General features: G+C 36.0%; 1 protein-coding gene across 1 annotated transcript in view; it reads right to left on the bottom strand.

The window, feature by feature from the left end:
- The window catches only part of NCAM2 (neural cell adhesion molecule 2), a 310,400-nt gene that overhangs the window by 95,059 nt on the left and 194,337 nt on the right, over positions 1-21,004 (bottom strand). Inside the window, exons 8-9 of the mRNA XM_064470098.1 lie at positions 19,877-20,022; positions 1,325-1,475 (exon numbers count right to left, since the gene is read on the bottom strand). Of these exons, the coding sequence (XP_064326168.1) occupies positions 1,325-1,475; positions 19,877-20,022 (297 nt within the window). The remainder of the gene's footprint in view (positions 1-1,324; positions 1,476-19,876; positions 20,023-21,004) is intronic.

The raw sequence follows: 21,004 nt of genomic DNA, 5'->3' as shown, positions 1-21,004 counted from the left end.
TACGTCATATCACTATGTGTAGTGTAGGACAGGATTTACAGGAACTTCACTGAACTTAATTTTTTATCTAGTAAAATATTTTTTTTCTTACAATAATGATCAGTGCACCAGTGCATTCATTAAAGAAACAAATATAGTAAATTAATATGTTCCCAAAAGAATAATAATATTTTGCAAGGTTTCAAATCCCTTCATATGTCTATTTATTTAAGAGCAGTCATGTTAAAGCTATTAATAAATACTCTACTTATTTCTTAGGTCTTCTGGGTTGGCAAATCTCTGCATTTCTAACATCCAATTACAGTTTTGACCATTTCTCATTTTCCTTTCAGATTTATTTCCTACCTCAAAATGCATTGCTTGCCTGCCAAAAAGATGGAAAGTGCAACTGTATACTGAAGTCACTTTCAGAATTCCTCAGGAAATCACTCAGCTGATGGTCTGCAACTATTACCTATATTACCTATCGTTCTGGCCACAGATCCTATTCCAACTTCTATCTTCCCACTAGAACGACTTTCTCTGTTGAGTCTCAATCTCAAACAGGCTCACTCAAGCCGTACTGCAAATGTAGAACAAATGTATCTCAAAGATATCTAGCAAAATAGAACAATGCTGAAATATAAAAGAAGGAATTTTCTTTGTTTTCATTTTTTGAAGACCTTTGCCTCGTGAATTTGAAGAACAGTTTGAAAAGACAATTTTCTAATGAATTTTTGTGTATTTCAACTTTAGATCCACTGATTGGCTTCTACAGCATCAGACTCTCTTCTAAGCAAAAATAATCTCCTTTTCTCTTGGATAAAATTCAGGACCTTTGAACAAAGCAGCCTGTCCATAAAGCAGCCTACCTAAATGAGATTGTCATGAACTTGTGAACTCCAGGAGGGGTTATAAGAAGGGATAGAGACTTGTTGGGGATTAGTAAAACATAGAACTAAGAAAATAAACAGAAGGCTTTGCTGAATCTCAGAAGGTTAAACTCAAGACAGAGCTGTTGCTCAACTCAATCCGTACGTTACCCCACTGAATACTTTGCACCCGCAGCAGTCTCCACTAGCCCGAAGACTTGAAGTTACTACTGGAATATGATCTCAGATGAAATCCTGTCCTGCTTAAATCACTGACAAGGGTCTTGTCAACTTCAGAAAAGACAGGATTCCTTCACAGAAATTGGTATCACTAACTACAGAAGGACATACTTTCTTAAATTATGCAAGTTTAAACATGAATTACCAGGGAAAACTGACCTTCCATTAAGAATGTACTTTTTTTTTTTCTTTTGAAACAAATTTAAAAGAGAAAACAAAATATTAGAACTTACATTCAATATCAAGGTACATGCTCTTTTGGTGCCCACCAATTCTACTTGCAGCTTCACAGTCATATCTCCCTGAATCTGACAACTTCACATCTTTAATATGCAGTGACGATTTTCCATGCTGCCCTTTGACTTCTATACGGCCATCTGGGCTCTGTTTACATTGATTCAGGAAAAAGAAAGGTTTTATATATATATATGTATGTATGTATATTTATGTAGGTTTTATATATTAAACATCATTGATAAGTATGACTGAAAGCATCTCTTCATCTATGGTGAAGTTATTACTGACAGCTAAGCAACTTCTAAATTTGTCAAATTAAAAAAAAAAAAAAGTAGAAAAAGATATTCTGTTTCTAGGCACTATAATCAAGGGAATAAGTACATGCTTAAAGGAACATTGTCAAGATAAACCACAAAATGTATCCACTTATGACTGGAATAGTGAACTGCATACTCAAAACTTGTTTATGACCTTGCTTATTTTGTTCTGATGCTGCACTAAATGAAAATGCATGCATGTAAAAGCATAGTATCTTAGATTACAGTTAACATTATCTCTCGTCCTTAAAAATGTAACCAAAACAGAAACAAAACCAAACAGAAATACCCCCCAACAATGATCAAAACACAAATCCAGTCATAGATTTATTTTTGTTATTCGCATTTTCTTGTCACAAGCTCACAAATGTTAAAAAACATGATCCGTAAATGCAACCGGAATTTCTGGTTTTCATTTCCGTAACATTGTATGGGAAAAGCCAAGGGAGAAAAATGAATGCTGGCTTCTGATTTTCTAGAAGATAAATTTTATATTTAGCAACTTCATAAAAAACCTTATCCAAAACACCTCCCCACTCCCTCCCCATAAACTATTTGAATTTCAAGAGTATAAAATACTACGGAAAAGTAAATATAACAATTTTTTAAAAATCCACTGCTTGACACTTCAACCTTCATGAAGTAGTATACCTGAGGAAAAATAAGTTATTTTTAGTCTGGTTCTGCCCTTTACTTGTTTTGTAGCTTTGGAAAACTTGCTTTACATCTTTGTTTCACTTTTTGCACTTGAGGAGAAAAAACAGCTGATAAAAATACCGATATTTATCTACCTTCATTATTGAAGAAGGTAGAAAAGGGAGGAAAAAACAGTAACTATTTCACTGTATCACATGTAAACTTGAAACATAGTTTAATGTCCAATCCTATAAATACATACTCAAGTTCACTGCTTTTTACACTAAATACTCACAAAGTGGCAGATGATCTTTAAGTGACTGAGCTTTTAACTCTGTACAATTGTTTCTTCACTGAACACAGGAAAAAATTACACAATTTTGATCTTAAAATGTTTGACAAAAAGCAGTTATATAAAGCATTCCATATATTATAATTTCAATGGAAAGAAAAGTATTCTGATCCCACAACAGAATCCAAGAACACTGAATTTTATTTCCTGTGAAAACCTCACTGCAGAGGTACATGAATTAAAGTTATGGAGTTTTAATGCAAAAGCAAACCTGAAACCATCTGGATTCGTAAAAGTTAGTTACTAAGACCACTTAGTTATCTCTTATGTAATTTCTAATGCTGAAATTTCTACTTTCATTATACATTTAAAAAAAGGAAAAAGAAAAATTATTAAGTTACTAGCAAACATACTACAGTCCCGAATGCCATGTTTTTTGGAGGGATTTCTTGGATAATTAAAATGCAATTTCTTTAAAATAAAACATTAAATAGTTTTCTAATTTCTGATTATATATATAAATATATATATATATAACAAGTACTTTGTATGACATAGATAACAACAGTATGATTTACCTAAGGAGCATTTGCTGCTTTTTTAAAACATCAGGTATGTATTATCTGCATACTTCTTACCTAAAATGTACCTATACTTCAGCAACTTTATTTCTGTTTTTATCTTGATTACCAAAATTTCCCTGAGAAGTCATATTTGAAACAGTGAAAAGACACAGGCTGAAACAACCTAGGACTATCAATCATAGATACAGCACTAAATGCTCTGTTAGTGATTCATTAAGAGCTGCCCTCCTAAAGCACTAAGGCAGCTCTATGCAATAGACAGTAGTAGTAAAGAACAGGTATTTTGAGAAAAATATTCTCTTTGGCTTTCCTTACTGTGTATCACAAACGTACAAAGAGAAGCCAATTTTTTTCTCACTACCTTCTCCTTGCACAATGGAAAGTGTCTTTCTGTGAAAGTATATTGACTTAGACCTGTAACGACACATTCACCGAAGCTCTTTCACCATGATTTTCTCAGTTAGATCAGAGATTATTTCGCTAGCTCAATTCTCTGTTTCCAGTAATAGGCTATTAGAGGCATATATGAAAAAGAGAAAAAAACAATTGAATTGAAAATATATATTCCAAATGGTAATTCTTCACTCTCTGAAAAAGAAGCATGTACTGGTTGTACTTTCTGGGCAGTATGGTCAACAGGTTTCCTGTAAAGAGAGTTAAATTATTTATAGTCCTCACTAAAGTCACTATAGGTATTTTTACAGAAGTATAAAATTTGCAGTGCTATTTTGAACTTGATAACAAAGGAAATTTTTATCAGTTCAATACCAATCCCAAATATTGTAATTCACTACATAATTCACTATAATTAATTCCATACATTCCAAAGCACAGATATGAGTGCTAATTGATGTTTAAAAGAATCAGGTAATGAAATTAAGCACAAAGATCCTTAAAACCAGATAGCTTTTACAGAAACTTCTCAATCGTGTCTTTAGTTTATCTAATTATTATATACTGCTAGAAAAAAATTACTTGGATATGTACACATTTGGTCTGTACTCAAAACAGCTTTCCTATGTTCTCATGTATAAGAAAAAAAAATTTATTCAAATATGGATGGTATAATATATCTTAGGCTTATAATTAGGGCAAGAACCAATCTACTAAATACTCTGAATGATAGGAGATTTTTGCATGACCCCATCGTCTAGTCTCATCATCCAATATCAGATAAGAAGCATTTTGAGAGGGACCTACTAGGTTAAGCAAAGTCCACATAACCAAGTAAAACGCATGACAATTGTAGGCAAGAAAATCTGGCCCAAATAATCATAAAAATACTAAAGTTAATTTCCACTTTTTCCAAATTCTCTGAAAATTATTACAATAGTCTCTTAGAAATTGTTAACAAATTATAATTGCTTATAATGTAAAGTACATAATAAGATGTTTTCTGCTGCGTTGCTCAGAATGCTTTCTGTCCTGTGGCTTCTTCATGAACAGTTTAAGATCTCCTGTTCCCTGGTCCTATTCTGTAGATTGATTAGTGTACAATTTATTAATTTATCTGCAAAGACAGTGCAATACCTGATTAAAAACATACTCTTTGGCTGACATTCTTGAACACAGAAATACATGAAAGAAAACAAGAATGCAAATACAGACCACGAAAATTCCATAAATAAATGAATACATACATACATAAATGAAAAAAAAATATTTTGAAGCAATTGCCTCTGTCTAGAGAGGATTCCCAGAATATGCTGGACATTAACACACACAAATGAAAAATGCTAGACAGTATAATAAATTTTCACAAGGACTTCAAAAATACTAGTGTGGCTCTATTATATTCTTTTATGGTGTAAGTCTGCTAATAGAGATCTGGGTAAACAAGTCAAGGACACATTATGACACAAAAAGTACAACAACAGTGCAGTCATGCTGAAGCACAGCTAGGAACGAACGTTAGGAACACAGCAGAGACACAGAAGTTGAGTATGGCAAAGAGCAGAGAAGAAGCTGGGACAAAAATTTAACATGCAGTGTCAGCCTGAAGCAAAAAATGAAACCATGCTAGTTACATTTTCCTGTTCTTGTAAAGGGCATTATCAAAACCAAAATATACCAGAATATATGCAGAAGTCTGCATTCATACTGATTCATAATGTCAGTTGTCTTCTTTAACTTTGAATAGCACATACACAATGTCAGACGGGCAGCCCTAACCTTGGTATCTGTGACCACCAGAACTTTATAACCCTTGGTAAAATCTTCTGAGGCTTATTTCCCTCTTGCACTAAGTATGGAGAGCACACGCTAGCACTATGACTGGCTCCGTAACACACCTAAACAGGAAGGGGGAGAGGCAGCACACATGGGAACACAAAGTACACTGCACCTGCCCAGCAGTCCTCAGCAGAAACCCCCACCAGCAAAAAAGCATTGGCACTGCCACTGGTGACAAATCAAAATACAGACATAATCTCTATAAATTAGTAATGTCAGTAACTCTCAAGTCTGCCTGAAATAATAACGGACACCTACTAAATGGGAATTTATTTTCCTTTCAAATGTTATAGTGGGAGAGATGTAAAATACGTACTCTGGTGTTTTCTGCTAGATTGAACAAGTATAAAAAATAGACAAAACAAAAACCTAGACAATGAGAACAGTCTCTGGTTCAACAGTTATGATTTCTGCTCATTCATGGAATTAATCCATATCACTGTAGCTGGTGAGGTCTGAAAACACATGTGGTCAACACAGTTCCATACAGACATACATATTTCTTTAGAAAGATCAATGAGCAAGTATGATAACAGGTGCTTACACTGTAAGACATTGGAAGAATAATTTCAATAAATAGACCAATGTGTGTCCTGAAAATGGTAAAGACAGACAAGGTCTTCAGAAGTTACCTTTTTACAGCATTTTGGAAATCATAATAAAATCTTAAGAAATCAAAATATTTTTCAACATTAATGTTAATAATATAATTTCACAGAATTAATAAATAAAAGTGGGGCTTGGGGTGGTCCCCTCCACCCCCAACCTCATCACCAGCATAAAGCTAAAACACAAGTGATAAAACGTCAGCAGAGACTTTGATAGGTACAGCCATTGTACAGCTGACTTTGTGACTTTATCCACATAAAAAACACATTCCCTAAATTAAGAATTTAAAATCCCACCAAAAAATACCTTTTATTTTGAATATTGATAGCAGACTAGTTCTCTGTCATTGTCAAAGACAACAAAACTATTATATACAGGTCTCCAAGTAAAATTATCCATAATGACAACTCTGAAGTATCACAAAGTGCCTTCCAAAAAAAAAACCAACCAAACAAAAAAAAACCACCTAAAGGGTGAGAACTTTCTGCACTTGCAATATTCTTACTCAGAATGTTGCTTAATCCAAATCAATTCTACAGTAATCATAAAATAGGAGGTATCGTCTCAGTTGAGACTAATTCTACAGCTTTTATAAAAGTAAATATGTATTTTTTCATTTTTTATAGAATCCTTGTCATGCTATATATGATATTCTACTACCTGACTTTTTCTGCAATGCTTTTGCTTCCCGAACTTCTCGCATGATTTGTAGTTCCACACGTGAATATTCCCAGAGGCCTGACTGGCTGATGCTGACCTGACTGGTCAATGCACAACTCCAAAACCATGTTCCAGAGCTCCCAGAGCAGTACCAGAATGATGTATTTCAGTGTATTTCAGGAGTTCCACATGCAGAGGAGGTATGCAGTTTTCAGACCATGATTGCTAGAGAGAATAGGGATGTAATGACAGTACAACATCCACAAAGAGAAAAGAACAGCTTCTGGGATAGAATAACTTATTCGGGTACCATGGAGTGGTCAATCTGCACAATTCCATTGCCATTGTAGTTCAAAAGGTGTAATTTCTCAGAAAGGGAGAATTAGCTGATTATGATGCTTAGAAATTGTCATTCTTTCTGAGTTGTAGAAAGCTGTACCTGGAGAGAAATGGATGGTGTGATTAGTGGTTCAGTTTGATTTATCAACCATTTCCCAGCTCCCACTGGGGAACTGTAGCACCGAATGAGATGAAGTTGTATGGCTGCCAAAACGTGCATTTTGAGTTGGCTGAAAGCAAGACTGGAAGGTGAGAACTTATGCAGAAATTGGTGACTCGTATGTAGCTGGATTTTAATAACATTACTTGGATGGTTAGAGCAGCTGTGAATTCATGTTGATTATCTTCCCTCCTACAGAGTTTACTGTTTGGCTGACAAAGTACTCCATCCCTTGAAGTCCAAGTGCAAGACTGCAAGCACAAAATCCCTAAAAATAAAATCTAAACAAGTTGAAATACCTTTATTTGTTTTTCTGCCAATGTTTAAATATTATTTGTGATCAAAGTGCCATTACTGTCCATAGTTACACCACTGCAGGTAAGTTTAGCCTGTCATGTAGTTATCAGATATGTCTTCTGATGCCTTGCGCACTTTTATGCTACTTTGGAGGTGTATGGCGTGTGTTAAAAGCAGAAAATACGAAGAAACAGTGTATTATAATTGAGAGTGTTGTTCCTTTTGTAATACAGAGTGCAACATACTCAAGACAAGTCACTGTGAGAACATATAACCTGAGTGAAAACTGCAGGACATTTAAAGTTCTTCCAAAGGAGCTGCTCCAGACGTATGTAGTAGAAGATCTTCATATCAGGGGGTGAGGGGGCAGGAGGAGGGGAAAAAAAAAAAGAAAAAGAACCTGGTTTAATTTTATGCCTAGCTTTTCCTTCTTCAGGTCAAATTGTCAAAAATTGCCAACTCATTATGTTCTCTTCGTTATATTTCAAGTACGCGTCACTGAATTTTCAAGGAGAAAACTAACACCGATTAACAGAATCGTCTTTTGAATTTCATGAATAGCAATTTTTTTAGGAAGCTTTCTGATTTTGGGTTGTGTTGATATCCACATGAGAGGAAAACTTCAGATCACATACTTCAGGCTGACGTTTCTTATACGTGAGATTTAAGCAGACCATAATTGCTCCTGAAACTGTTCCTTGAAGCAGCACGAAAGAACTTCTGCAACATCACATGCTGACACTAAATGATGATAAAATTCCAGAAGTCTATTAAGTGTAAGTGACCAGCAATTCCTAGTCTGAAAATCTACCTTTGATGATGAGAAAGGGCTGTTAGTCACAACAGCCATCATCGTGTAGAAGCTGATGGAAGCTCCCTTCTGGATTATGGATGGTATATTCACAATATTTCCCATTCTCTTCAGGTAAATGTATTTTATCCATGCACCTGTTGGAGACAGCAGAAAATTCCAGAGTATTGCTACGTGCATATGCCTTAATGTCCAGTGAATCAGAATAATGCTACAGCAGTGTCTTGGACTTCAGTGATTTTTATAGGAGATTGTGATTCTCTTAGAACTGTAGCTCATTAAATATGTATGTCAGCATCCCGCAAATTCCTGAATTTGTTAGGAATTGGTTTTTCCACAAGGAAGAAATTATTGAAGAACCTATTGTTTGTAGATCTACAGTGTAACACCAGGGAAGTCACAAAAGGCTAATCTTGAAGAAAAAAAATATCGTTGTTTTGATTTTCTGTTCATCTGCAGACTTAGCAGTTATTTTTAAAGAATTCAGATTGGAAATAGTAGCAGGTTCTATGCAGGTTGTTAACAGCATGTACAGCCTCAGGAAAAAATGTATTCTTGAAAGCTTCGTATAACTTTTAGGAATTATGAACTGATATTTGATTGATTCATGCTGTCATTTCTTTCAAACTTAAGTTTTTACATAATGAGATGACACGGGATATCCAATACACCAAAATCACTTACTAAGACATGAAACAGAAAACTGAACTTCCTTCCTTGATTGGTTTTTACTCACAAAAAAGTATGAAAGAAAAATAATAAAGAGAGAAAATATGATGATCAGCCATTCAAGATTACTTCCGCTAAAGATGCAAATCACAAGAAAGAAATGGTTGATGGCTATTAATGGCAAAAATATTAGCATAATGTGAGAAAAGTTTATAGAGGAAAACAAGCATTAGCTTTGGCTGTAAAAAATAACAATAGCAACCACAAACAAGTGTTTATAACAGAAATATTACAACTGTAATGATTACATATGTACTTTGCAATTATAAAATCTGATTCACTCAGAAATACTGTATTTAATGGGTTTATTCCTAATAAGTTTGTTGATCTGAATGTACTCCAACACTGCTATGATGCCATTAATATGGGTGATTCAGATGGATTCAGACCAGCAAAATTCTCAGGAATAAGACCATTAAGTTCAACAGTCTTACTCAGTACAGACCTCAGGTAAAACAGCCACTAAAAATAATGATTTTACTATACAATTACGTCTTCCTTTAGACAATCAAATCTTATTGTAAATTTGTTTCCGCTTAGCTCTGTGCTAAGGACCATGTATGGCAAAGGTCTAATGTACAAACATTAGCTCTTTATCTTACTCGGGACCAGAGGAGGCAGTTCTGTAACTTCAATAACTAACAGGTGAAAACAGTAAGAAAAAAAGAAACAAAGAAAGAAAGAACCCAAAACAACCTGTAAGCAGACCACAGTACAAAATGGACAAAAATCAAGCCGACCCAAGGCAGGGAAGGAAGCATGGTTTTGGTTAGGTTTCTTTTTAAGAGATTGGAGTGGGAGGTTAAGTAATTTTTATTTTCCCCTGGAGAAGAATTTAGGATGCTGATGAACTGTAAACCCTTCTCTTCCTTTTTAAATTTTAAACTGTCAACCTCAGGTCTCAGGGGAATACTGGATGGGTGACTATAAAAAAAAAGAAAACTAGGGAGCTTTTGTGTAACAATTTTAACTGTAATGTTAATTTTTCCCCCTGTATTACTTAGATAACTTGAATTAAAGTGTTCGTATCATTGTAACTGGACTAAGTATAATTGTTTGTTTTACTTTGTTTAAACTGCTAAAACATCACTTGGACTGATAACAAATGATTGGATAAATTTGGGTTGTATGCCCCTCTTGCTCGCAAAACTCTTCTGAAAGAATATAAAATAACCTTTAAAATGGCGACTACTCTAAGAATCTCAAACCAGCCTTAATGCATTTGTATATACACTCATTTCATTTTCATAGAATTCAGATTCTAACCACGACAGAGTTTAGCTGCAGGAGTAACTTCTGTGGTGAAGGTATGCAGTTACGTACCACAGAACAGCACGTACAGAGCAGCACAACATGTGCTTTTTTTGTTGGGGGCAGGGGGTGTGTGGTGGAAGGGGATCACAACTTGAGTTTCTCTTACTGGTATGTTCAGTGGTTGCATACTGAGTTGGGATCCTTTCCAGTTTTCTGTGAAGGTCATATATAGTTTATTAAAATAACTATGGCTAGACAGCAGATAGGAAGCCTGTCTGGAAACTGCTGAGGTGGAGCCCTGCAGGGGGATATATAAGCAACAAGGTTTCTTAGGGAAAGTAAAGGCACAGAAAGCCAGAAATGCATAACTTCAGTCAGGAAGAGCAGGGGAATGGGCTGCAGGAGGACACAGATTCAGATTTCACAGGTCATAAAGTCTTCGCTCACAAACCCAGAGAATTCTGTCAGGCTTTTTGTAACTGAAGAAACAACCATAAATTATTGCAGCACCAAGCAAAATGGAGAAAATTAGCTAACATGGACATATCTGAAAGGGCATAGAAATATTTATTTTCAAGTTATTTTATTTAATTGGTATCATCTAATTGAGTTTCTCTATTTACATGTCTAAATTTATTAATATGTACAGATACAAATAAAAGATTATGCCAAACATATCAGTCAATTTGGGTGGAAAATAGTATGGAAAAATGTGCTGCTACTAGAGCTTGAAACAAGTTGGAAGGCAGAGATTGCAACATGGCAGCACAAAAACCATATGTCATTCTGCCAGAAGCATCACTGAGAAACGAAATGCTAGAACCGATCTATAGCTTTTTTTCAGTCAGCTTACAGCATTTCCAACTCAACTGCACAAGTTAGGAAACTCAAGGACTATATATTATTAAATTATCAGAAGTTATGCATAGTACATTGCTGAAGAAACCGATCTGTAACAATACATAAACTGAAGAGACCATGTGGATAAATGAATCACAGCTAAAAAATTAGTCCCAGCTGTAAGATACTCAGGTATGCAGGCAAACTGGGAGGGGAGAGGGAGGCCTGGAGGAAGGTAATCAATCAGTTTCTGGGTAAAGGAGGAGAAGAAAAAGAGGGGTGAGCAAAAAAGTGTGAGAAACAGCTCTGCTGACACCAAGGTGGGAGAAGGAGGGGGAAGAGGGGCTCCAGGAGCCTGAGCAGAGATTCCCCTGCAGGCCATGGAGAATACCATGGTTAAGCAGGTTGTCCCCCTGCAGCCCATGAAGGTCCACAGTGGAGCAGATATCCACCTGCAGCCCATGGAAGAGCCCACCCTACAGCAGGTGGACATGCCCGGAAGAGAGCTGCAGCCCACTCAGAAGCAGACTCCTGGTAGGACCTGTGGCCTATGGGAGACCTGTGCTGGGGCAGTCTGTTCCTGAAGGACTGCACCCTGTGGAGAAGACACGTGCTGGAGCAGCTCTTGAAGAACTGCAGCCTGTGGGAAGGAGTCATGTTGGAGCAGAGGAGACTGTGGGCAGCAAATGGCCTCTTGGTAGGAGGCTGGTAGGGGTAGGAGTTTTTGTTTTCTTTTGCACAGCTACTACCTCTGAATGTCTTATCCAAGAAAACAAAGTTTCCAATAAAATTGCCAAAAATGCATTTGTTAAGGATATCTCATGAGCGAAAAAACTCCCATGTTATTTAATATTTTGGCATTGGCTACAAGGTGAGTGATATATGTATGATGTGTTATGACCACACAGTTTCATTTTAACAAATAGGACAATAACGGTAATAAAGACAAAAGGACTAATTTGTTTATATAAATCTGTACACTTTCATACAGAATTTGTAAAGATTTTTTACCATAATTAGGGCATATCTGCTAAATACGATGACCTGTGAATTCACGAAATCTTGAAGAATATCCATTAATCTTAAAATTCTTGGAGGTTTTAATTTTAAATGCCTGCAGTATTGATTTTGGGGGAGATAGCGATACTTTTATCACAACAGAAATTACTAGTTTTGGTATTAGTGAAACCACTTTGAATCTGTGATAAGGAAGCACTGATAACTGTGGTCCAAATAACATCACATGTTCCATACTGTAAATATTGTTTGTCTAATCAGTATACATACATGCTAATTCTACCCCTGCCTCCATTTAAAAGCTCTAAAAGAAGCCACTGTACCTATTTTCATATTTTCTAAATTAAAACAGAAAAGTTATATTGGTCAACAGACCATAACTCCAAATGGGGTTTCCGAAATGTGCTGGTAAAATAGAATTTATTCAGTTTGGAATTCTAAGTATTTGCAAACCGTATTCTTAATGCAGATTTCTATATTAAATATCCACTTTTGTATATTATTTTTGGAAGAGGAACATTTATAGAGTACTAGGTTAATTCAATCAATTTTTACCAAGTAATATAACCCTGAGGGCTTTAACGTTATGTATCAGCTACCTATAAGATACATTAAAGCATGTTAGATGATCATCTTGCAGTAAGGTAAAGATTACCACATGCTATTAATTCACTGACCTTTGGCATAGATGTCACAACTTAATATATAAAAGCATAAATTTTTAGAAAGACAAAAAAGTCTTTTTTTTTGATACCACTTTTTATATTATTGCAACATTTAGAGATTTTAATAACACAGATAGATGGGAGTTATTTTGACCATGAATCAGAGCTCAGACCTATGGTTCAGTTATGCAGTCCTAAGAAATATTATTTACTGAATTTCACAAGCTGTTAGTAAGGGATGGTGCAAACAGTCATCACTTTTCCCAATGCAAAGAAATAAGACTCTTGCATTATGCTTTAAGTTGCACAGCCTCCTAACTATCATGGATGACAGACATGTACTGGTCCATCATCATTGTCATGTTAAACTGCCATAACCTGACTGTGTGTGAAATCTGAGAACTGTTATTAATAGGAAGATAGTGTATAAGTAGATGAACACAGGGAGATGGTACAGTGAAAATGTGATAGGAAAGTGTGGTTTTTTTAACAGCATACTAAGGACATTAACAAATTATTAAGAACTAATTATCACACAGAGTTTAGATAATTTGTTAAACAAGATAAACAACAGATTGAAAAAATAGAATCTAGGCCACTTGCTTTCATCCTGGTTTTGCCAAAAGTCTAAACAGAATTACAAAGTAACATTCAAGGGTATTCAAACTGCCTTTCAGGTCAGGAAAACTATTGACAGGCTTTAATAGTGTAAAATACATTTTGCCAGCATTCCACTGCTCATTTCCATTAATTGTGGTCATTTGCTGTGAGTTTCCACGGTACCTAGAAAACGTAACATTTCCAAAGTCTCTGGAGAATGTCCTATAGTATATCAGTGAACACTACCAAATGACTCCAGTGTATAAAGTGTGTCTGTACTGCTAAATGTATCACCAGATGCAGGATCTTTATTTCATCAGAAAAGGAAAAGTTATTTGAAAGTTATTAAAACCGTTAGCAGATAATACGACTGATACTTAGGCAGAAGCTCATGAAAAGATCTTTTGTGTAGTGGAAGGAATGAATGAATGTTCAAGTCCAAGCTGTACTGGTATCGTCGGAAATGTTGGTCCATAAAAAGTTCCCTGATAATTTCAGTCTTCATTAGTGTAACAGATGGAATATCATCACTGATGACTAAATAGAAAAAGCTAATATTGGAAGGGAAAGAAATGCCGTTTCCAAGCTTGTATGGCTTTATTTCAGCCAGTAAATGCAGCACCACAATCCACAGAAAGTACCTAAAAGTATCTACTTGGTGCATAGTTAGTACATAAGCAAAAGGATTACATGGGAGACAATTTTTAAGTCTGAAATATAAATTAGGTGGAAGTGGGATTATCCATTTACAGAATGGGTAAAAACTTCATACTTAATTAAGTTTAGGTATCATGTTAAACAATTGATTAAATTAGTGATGTTCCTAAATAAACATCCTTCTTTCCCTAGGTTGTTTAAGCTTTTAATATAGAGGAGGTATTAAATTTTACATTTTCCTGGATTTTTGTCACCTTTAAAGAATCAACAAGTTTGTCTCTGCTTACTTAATTCTGTCCCAGTGGAAAGTGATCCTAAAGTTTTACTGAAAGGAAAAATTTTCAGAAATGAGAGAACTGTGAGCTAGCATAATACTAACGCAGTCATCCACACAACATGAATACATATATGGCTGTGTATATGTAATGTCATTTGGGTCTTGTCCGGCTAACAGAGCATTTAACTTCTCTCCTAAAAGAGGAACAAATCTGAAGGGCCCCCTGGCCATGTGGCTGAGATTTAGTATTGAGTTGTTAATATAATCACCCACCAAGCCTGCACTGGGGAAGAAGAGGCTGTGGAACATCAAACTAATTTCTGGCTTCAGTTTCAGCTTCATCTACACATCACTGCAGATATTGTTAACTAAAGGAGCGTATGGAACTCAGATGAGTGATTGGGCTACTTAAGGACTTTGAAATATCCACACTGGCTTGCAGCTTTCCTACTGTAAAGCTTTCTCAGTTCACTCAGGAAAGCTGCTCTTTATTTCTAACTGCATACAATCTCACCCCTCTGAAATCAATCTTCCTACTAAAATACTGTCACCTCCCAAAACTGTACACTTTATTTTTAGCTTCTAGTTAACTGAAAAGTTTGTCTCAACTCCATATTAGTGTAGCTGAACATACTATAGAGAAGATGAAGGAACCCCAAAACATACACAGATTTCTATGGATCAGATGACTGGTTCAGTGCTCATATGTGCTCCATGTTTTGCATATGTCACCGGGTATAAATGTGTATATTCAATAGCACTAATTATCTCACATTTAAGGGCATCCTCCTGCTTTCTACTCGCTCTCAAGTCCATTTATTTGCCTTCTTCCAGTGACAATATTCTTACTCTTCTGTTTCATAGCTTTAACATGTGAAGCCCCCCATTCTATTTTAGGGTTAAAAACAAAACTAAAAAATCTTTAATGCCTGCTTGAATTGTTTGCAGAGTGTCTCAATTGCATAATCAGACACAACTGCAGCTGGCTACAGAAACTGTTCTGGCCCGCAGGCCTGTGCTAATATTACAACAGCAAAAATATTCTATGATATCGTAAGTAGAAGCTGTTCACACAACATGTAGGTGAAACAGATTATAACACTTTTGTTCAGTAAGGCAAGGAGACTTGTCCTTTACATTTTTCCAACAATTCAAAGGAGAAAAGCTCCCGAGATTAATTTACAAAGACTGGGATTTGTACAGCTCAGAAAAAGAAAGAAACCTCCTGGAATCCATTAAAATACCCTAAATACATCTACAGGTCCTCTTTTTGGGTCATTCATTTCAAATAAAGCACTGATCCTTGATAAGCAAACATGTAACAAAGCCCTCATTACTATCTCAGAAGAAAAGCAACACAATTCACTGACACGGTAACACTGCTTCTTTTTGTGCAGTGACAGTAGCATATACAGGGAAACAAAAAATTTTCAGATTCTTTTTATTAACATTTGTAATAACTGAAGTGGAGTTAACAGGCTTGGGGAAAAAGCAGAGTTGACCTTTCAAAGAAAAAGACAAAACAAACCCCATATCCTTTGCCTTTTGTCTATCACCTGATCATGAAAACTGAAAAACTTTACAAGCTCCAAATAGTTATAATTTGCATGCCAAGATAAAGTGAATTCAAACTTGGAAAAGAATTTAATTATTGGTCTGAGGTCTGCAATATTTAGAAACTATGTCATAGGAAATTTCACAGGGACACTCAGATTATTGCTGCAATGGTAGTTAGATGGAAGGAAGCAGAACTCAACTTATCCCTGTAGGCTTTATTATAAAGTTAAAAATCAGAGATGTTTTTACTTGTGGATATAAGAACCATAGTGTAAGGTATTTCAAAGACATTTGGTGAATCTGTATCAAATATATAAAAAATACAATATAATCTCATATATCTTAAATCCAACTCCCAAGCTGCAAATTTTTTTTTGGGGGTGTGTGTGTGTGTGTTTGGTTTATTAACCAGTTATGCCACACATGAGGCACTATCAAAACTACGTATCAGATACTGGACCTGGACTGTGACCTCTCTGCGCTATTTCTTTCATGCATTTTATATGTCTGGATCATAAATTCTTCAGGGTAAAAATTGTCTCTTTGGACACATGCTGCATACAGTGGAGTTACTATCTCATATCAAGCCCCATCTGTTATTATCATTTGTATTCCAAAACAGAGCTTGAAATGGTAATTACAAACAACATTGGTCAGCTTTCATATTTCTGCTAGAATCAGATACTAGGAAAGTAGAGCACGAAACTGCCCTTACACTTCTGCAGTATGTGCAGGAATCAATGACATTTTTGTATCAGGGAATCAGGATACGCTCTTCTTCAGGGATGTGTGTAGATGTGTGTGTGTGTGTCCAAAATCCATTTTATAACTGATTGCAGCAAATCAAATCCAATCACTATCCTCCCTTCTGTTCAACAAAAAACCAACTCTTCTCCTACCTCCTCTTTTTACTGGGAAAAGGGCCAGGCCTGCTGGATGCACAGAGGTCTGCAGGAACACACCATTTCGAATCACAGCTGAAAAGGGCATGGCCAGGTTGGCACATTAGTGAAAGGACGCGCAATGCTGGGGAATCGGGGACTAGAAGTGCAGAGGCAGAGTACATGCACCAAGCAGTGAGTTTTGGCTTGACACTGCAACAGCAGATGAAGCTCTGTCTTGGACTAAATCTCCATTTCCATTTTCAAATATTTAAGGGTGAGCCAAATGCCTTCTGTCACGCATAATCATTCATTTACTCAGGCTTACCCACTCTCATGTATTTATGGGTTATGAAGCCATAAAAGGATTACAGAAGTCATCTAATGTGATCTCCTAGAAAACTTTTCATTGAAACTATCAAGAGAGATCAGAGGAGGGGGAAAAAACCCTTTATTTCAAATTCTTAATGAAAGAGGGACCACACACTGTGTGGTAGGTTGTTCCAAAGGCTAACTGATAAAAGGAGCGAGGAAAAGGCTGCTTTGCTTCTGGTTTGAACTCACGTGGCTTCAACTTTCAAATACACACTTCTGACGTATTGAAAATCCTTTATCAGAGCTATATTTTCCTAAGAGCTAATTGTGGGCTTATTACTCATGAACATTATCCTCCTTAAGCCTAGTAGGGTTATTTCTTTGATCTATGATTTTGGAGCATATTTTCTATTCTTTTGCACATAATCATTTCAAGACTCAGAAAAGCCTATGTCCTGGTTAAAAGATCTATCTATGTATGTATCATTTCAGAGAAATCATTTTGAATCCATTGAGGCTAAGAATGATCTCACATTCAGCCTTCTTCCTTACCCATACAAGGTATGCTTGCATTTTATCAAAACAAGAATAACATGGATTGAGGAGCTGCATACTAGAAGTAAGAAAAGTATAGTTAAAAAATAACAACACTTCCTGTGTTTTTTAATCAGCACCATGCTAGTATTACAGTTAGAGCAGTTCTTCCATCTTCTATGGAAAAAATTAATCCCCTAAAGATATTCTTAATTAACCAAAATGTTGGATAAAGTGCAGCCTATACCAAAAAAATGTTTTAAAGGTGGTAAAAAATTCAGTAGATGAGTTCTCTGAATGTAGATGATAATTTTTGTATTTATGCAAATATGTCTGGTGATTGAAAATTACTTCAAAAGTTATCACATATAAGTAATAATTTCAGTTTAAGGCTATGTTACAACACCACCACCCCCCCCCCCCCCCATTTTCTTCAATTCACCTTTACTTTCTGTGTGTAAAACATCGCTGTATTATTCAACAATAATTCAATAATTTAATCATTGCCAGTTTTGTTCCCTATTTGCCTAATTTGGTAGGAAAGCACAAGCCAAGGCTTTGGCACCCTAGAGCCGGAGGACTGCAGAGCAAACACAGCAGCATATTTTTGAGCTCAAGAACATATACGGTATTACAGAACATTTATTCAACATTCAGCAAAAAACTCTCCCATGAGCACTACACATAGAATTCTCTCATTGGCAAGAACAAAAGGAAACCATAGAACTGCATTTACTCTCATTCTTTTTATCTTCCACACATAGTAGGTCAGCACACTAGTAGAAACTGAATATAGGTTTTAGTTTAGCTGTCAGTATTATTCAGCTGAACCACAGTTCAAAAAATGCTACAGTAACACGTCTAGATAACTTAACCATCTGCAGTTTGAATTAAGAATGTAATACTGACCTATATAAGCACTGGATAAATTTCAGGTTTCAGCTGCATCGATATTTTTTAGCTTGTTTCTGCGATTTGCTTTCATTTTCAATTTCTGATATAACAAATTTATTTTAGGAACATTCCAAACATCAGGCTGCATTTGTAACCTTTGAAGCAAGTGTACTCTTTTTGTGGGTCAGAAAGATGACCTTTGACTTGAAATACTTGAGGAGACAAACGGTTTTATTTTAATGCAAAACTATTAGAAAAAAATGATATAAATACTGTTATGTTGCCCCAAAATGGAAATCACAGAGCAGGAAAGTGGTAGACAGAGCCTCACATAAACCACCTGCATTACAGGAAAGGTCAAGTCAGAGACTAGACCAGACATTCTCCTTCAGAACACAAATAATGGAAATACATAATTCCTTAATATATGGCAATTCCCTATGAACTGAGTGACACTGTGTATCTAATTCCCTTATTGGCTTGATTGCTGTATAGGTTTGTGAATTGTTTTTTTAAGCAAGAGCTATGAATGCGCAAACATCTGCAAGAGGACCAGATTGATAATCTGGTGTAAAAATCTGAATTAGCCAGCCAGAAAGATGGTATCTCGTACTTTAACCAGTGCAGAGAAATTCTGTAGTTTATGTAAGGAAATTAAGAAGAAAATTCTTGTTCAAAAACTAAAAGAAAATTATTCTAAAAAAAGAAAAAAGAGCTCTGTAGAAACAGCTTGTTATCTACATGGTTAGGAATAACATTGCACCATTCACTTTTGCCTTCACCGTTCCATCTAATTACAGCTCTTGTTCCCACAGTAAGTGACTTGCTTCATTGTCATACTGTAATCTTTCTCTACTCAACTTACTTTTGTAATAAAACATGAAAACGGGAAAACAAAATGGGAAAATGGGCTCAATTTGTAGTTATACTGTACTTGCTCTTTGTGAGGAAAAATGTAAGAGAAAAATAGGGAAAAAAAAGTCAGAAGTGGGAAATAAAGAACTCTAAAGTATACAGAATTTTTTTTTCAGATTTCTATAAGCGCTACCGCATTTTGAGAAATACTGGACACAGTCCAAATATAGTCAAGAAGGGCTATGGGAAGCCATTATGACCAAGATGAAATTGAAAACCCTAGTAGGGGTTATGCATGAAAATATAGACCTGATAACGTGAATTACATTTCAGCACTTTAATGGCTTTTTCTTTGTTTTTTCTTCCAATTTAAAATTTAGAATCTCCACGTCTCTCTTACTACCTCGGAAAGTAGCAATTCACTCCAACTCCAGAGAAATCTAGACTTAATCTATCTCTACATTAATCTTCTGCTTACAAAAAGATTAGCCAGACAATACATATTTAGATATTTTAGACATTAAAGGCTGATTTACCTTGTCACCTTCAGAGAAAGTTATTCCATCAATAGCTCTTTTCCAAGTAATCTCTGGGATAGGTTCTCCTTCTGCTTCGCAGATGAGGGTGGCTTTCCCATTCTCAAATGTAGTTTCATTTTTAAGTTGTATTATTTGAGGCTGTACTGTTAAAAATACAAATTATATTACTCATCCTGCACAAAGAATGTCATGACAAAATCTATCTTGTAAACCTTCCTTTTTTTTTTAAAGCATATTCATGTTTGTTTACTTAGGATTAACTAAAGGTTTAACGTTACCATCTATAAGAGCAATCAACTTTTCTGACTTTATGTTGCACAACAACCATTTCTGTATGTCTGATAACCTGGACTCCTGGCTCAGCATGGCTGATACCCCCCCAGGGCTGCCTGCTCCGTCACTGGGGTAGTGTTGGATGGGTCCTGACTGATGAGGCCCCTGTCCTGGTGGCTATGTTCATACGTTTTGCTCCTGGCTCACTGTCCCTTAGGAAGCAGCTAGTCCTCACTGATCTCTGGCACTTCAGGAATGAAGCAAAGACTTAACATTTCCATGATCCTCCTCCACCCGGGCAGGAATAACTCCATGCACCAGTGTAGGCTGAGAACCAACTGTCTGGAAAGTAGCTCTGCAGAGAAAACCCAGGGGGTCCTGGTGAATAAGCTGGCCATGAGCCAGCAATGTGCCCTTAAGCAGAGAAGGCTCTGGAAGATCTTAGCCATGTGCATAATACCTTATAGAGGTGAGTGCAGACAGAGCAGCCAGAATCTTAGTGGTGCCCAGTGACAGGACAAGAGGCAATGGACACAAACTGAAACACAGAAAATTCCATTAAGAAGAGGAGAACCCTTTTTTACTGAGGGGGTGACTAAACAAGCTACTCAGGAGACTGTGGAGTATCCATCCTTGAAGATATTCAAAACCTGACTAGAAATGCTTCCGAGACACCTGCTCAGAGGTCCATTCCTGCCTCAGGCATCCTTTGATTGTATAATCTGTGTTTGTCTTCAAACACAAATTATTTGGAAAAAATACAGACTCATTAATATTCTTGGACTTTGATCTTTAGAAGTATCTGGCTTACGTAAATTACTGTATTTAACAAAATCTCCTCACAACAAACAT

This window comes from Phalacrocorax carbo, chromosome 1 (genome assembly GCF_963921805.1).
Source record: "Phalacrocorax carbo chromosome 1, bPhaCar2.1, whole genome shotgun sequence".
Taxonomy (NCBI): Eukaryota; Metazoa; Chordata; class Aves; order Suliformes; family Phalacrocoracidae; genus Phalacrocorax; species Phalacrocorax carbo.
This window is presented reverse-complemented; position numbering and strand designations above follow the sequence as displayed.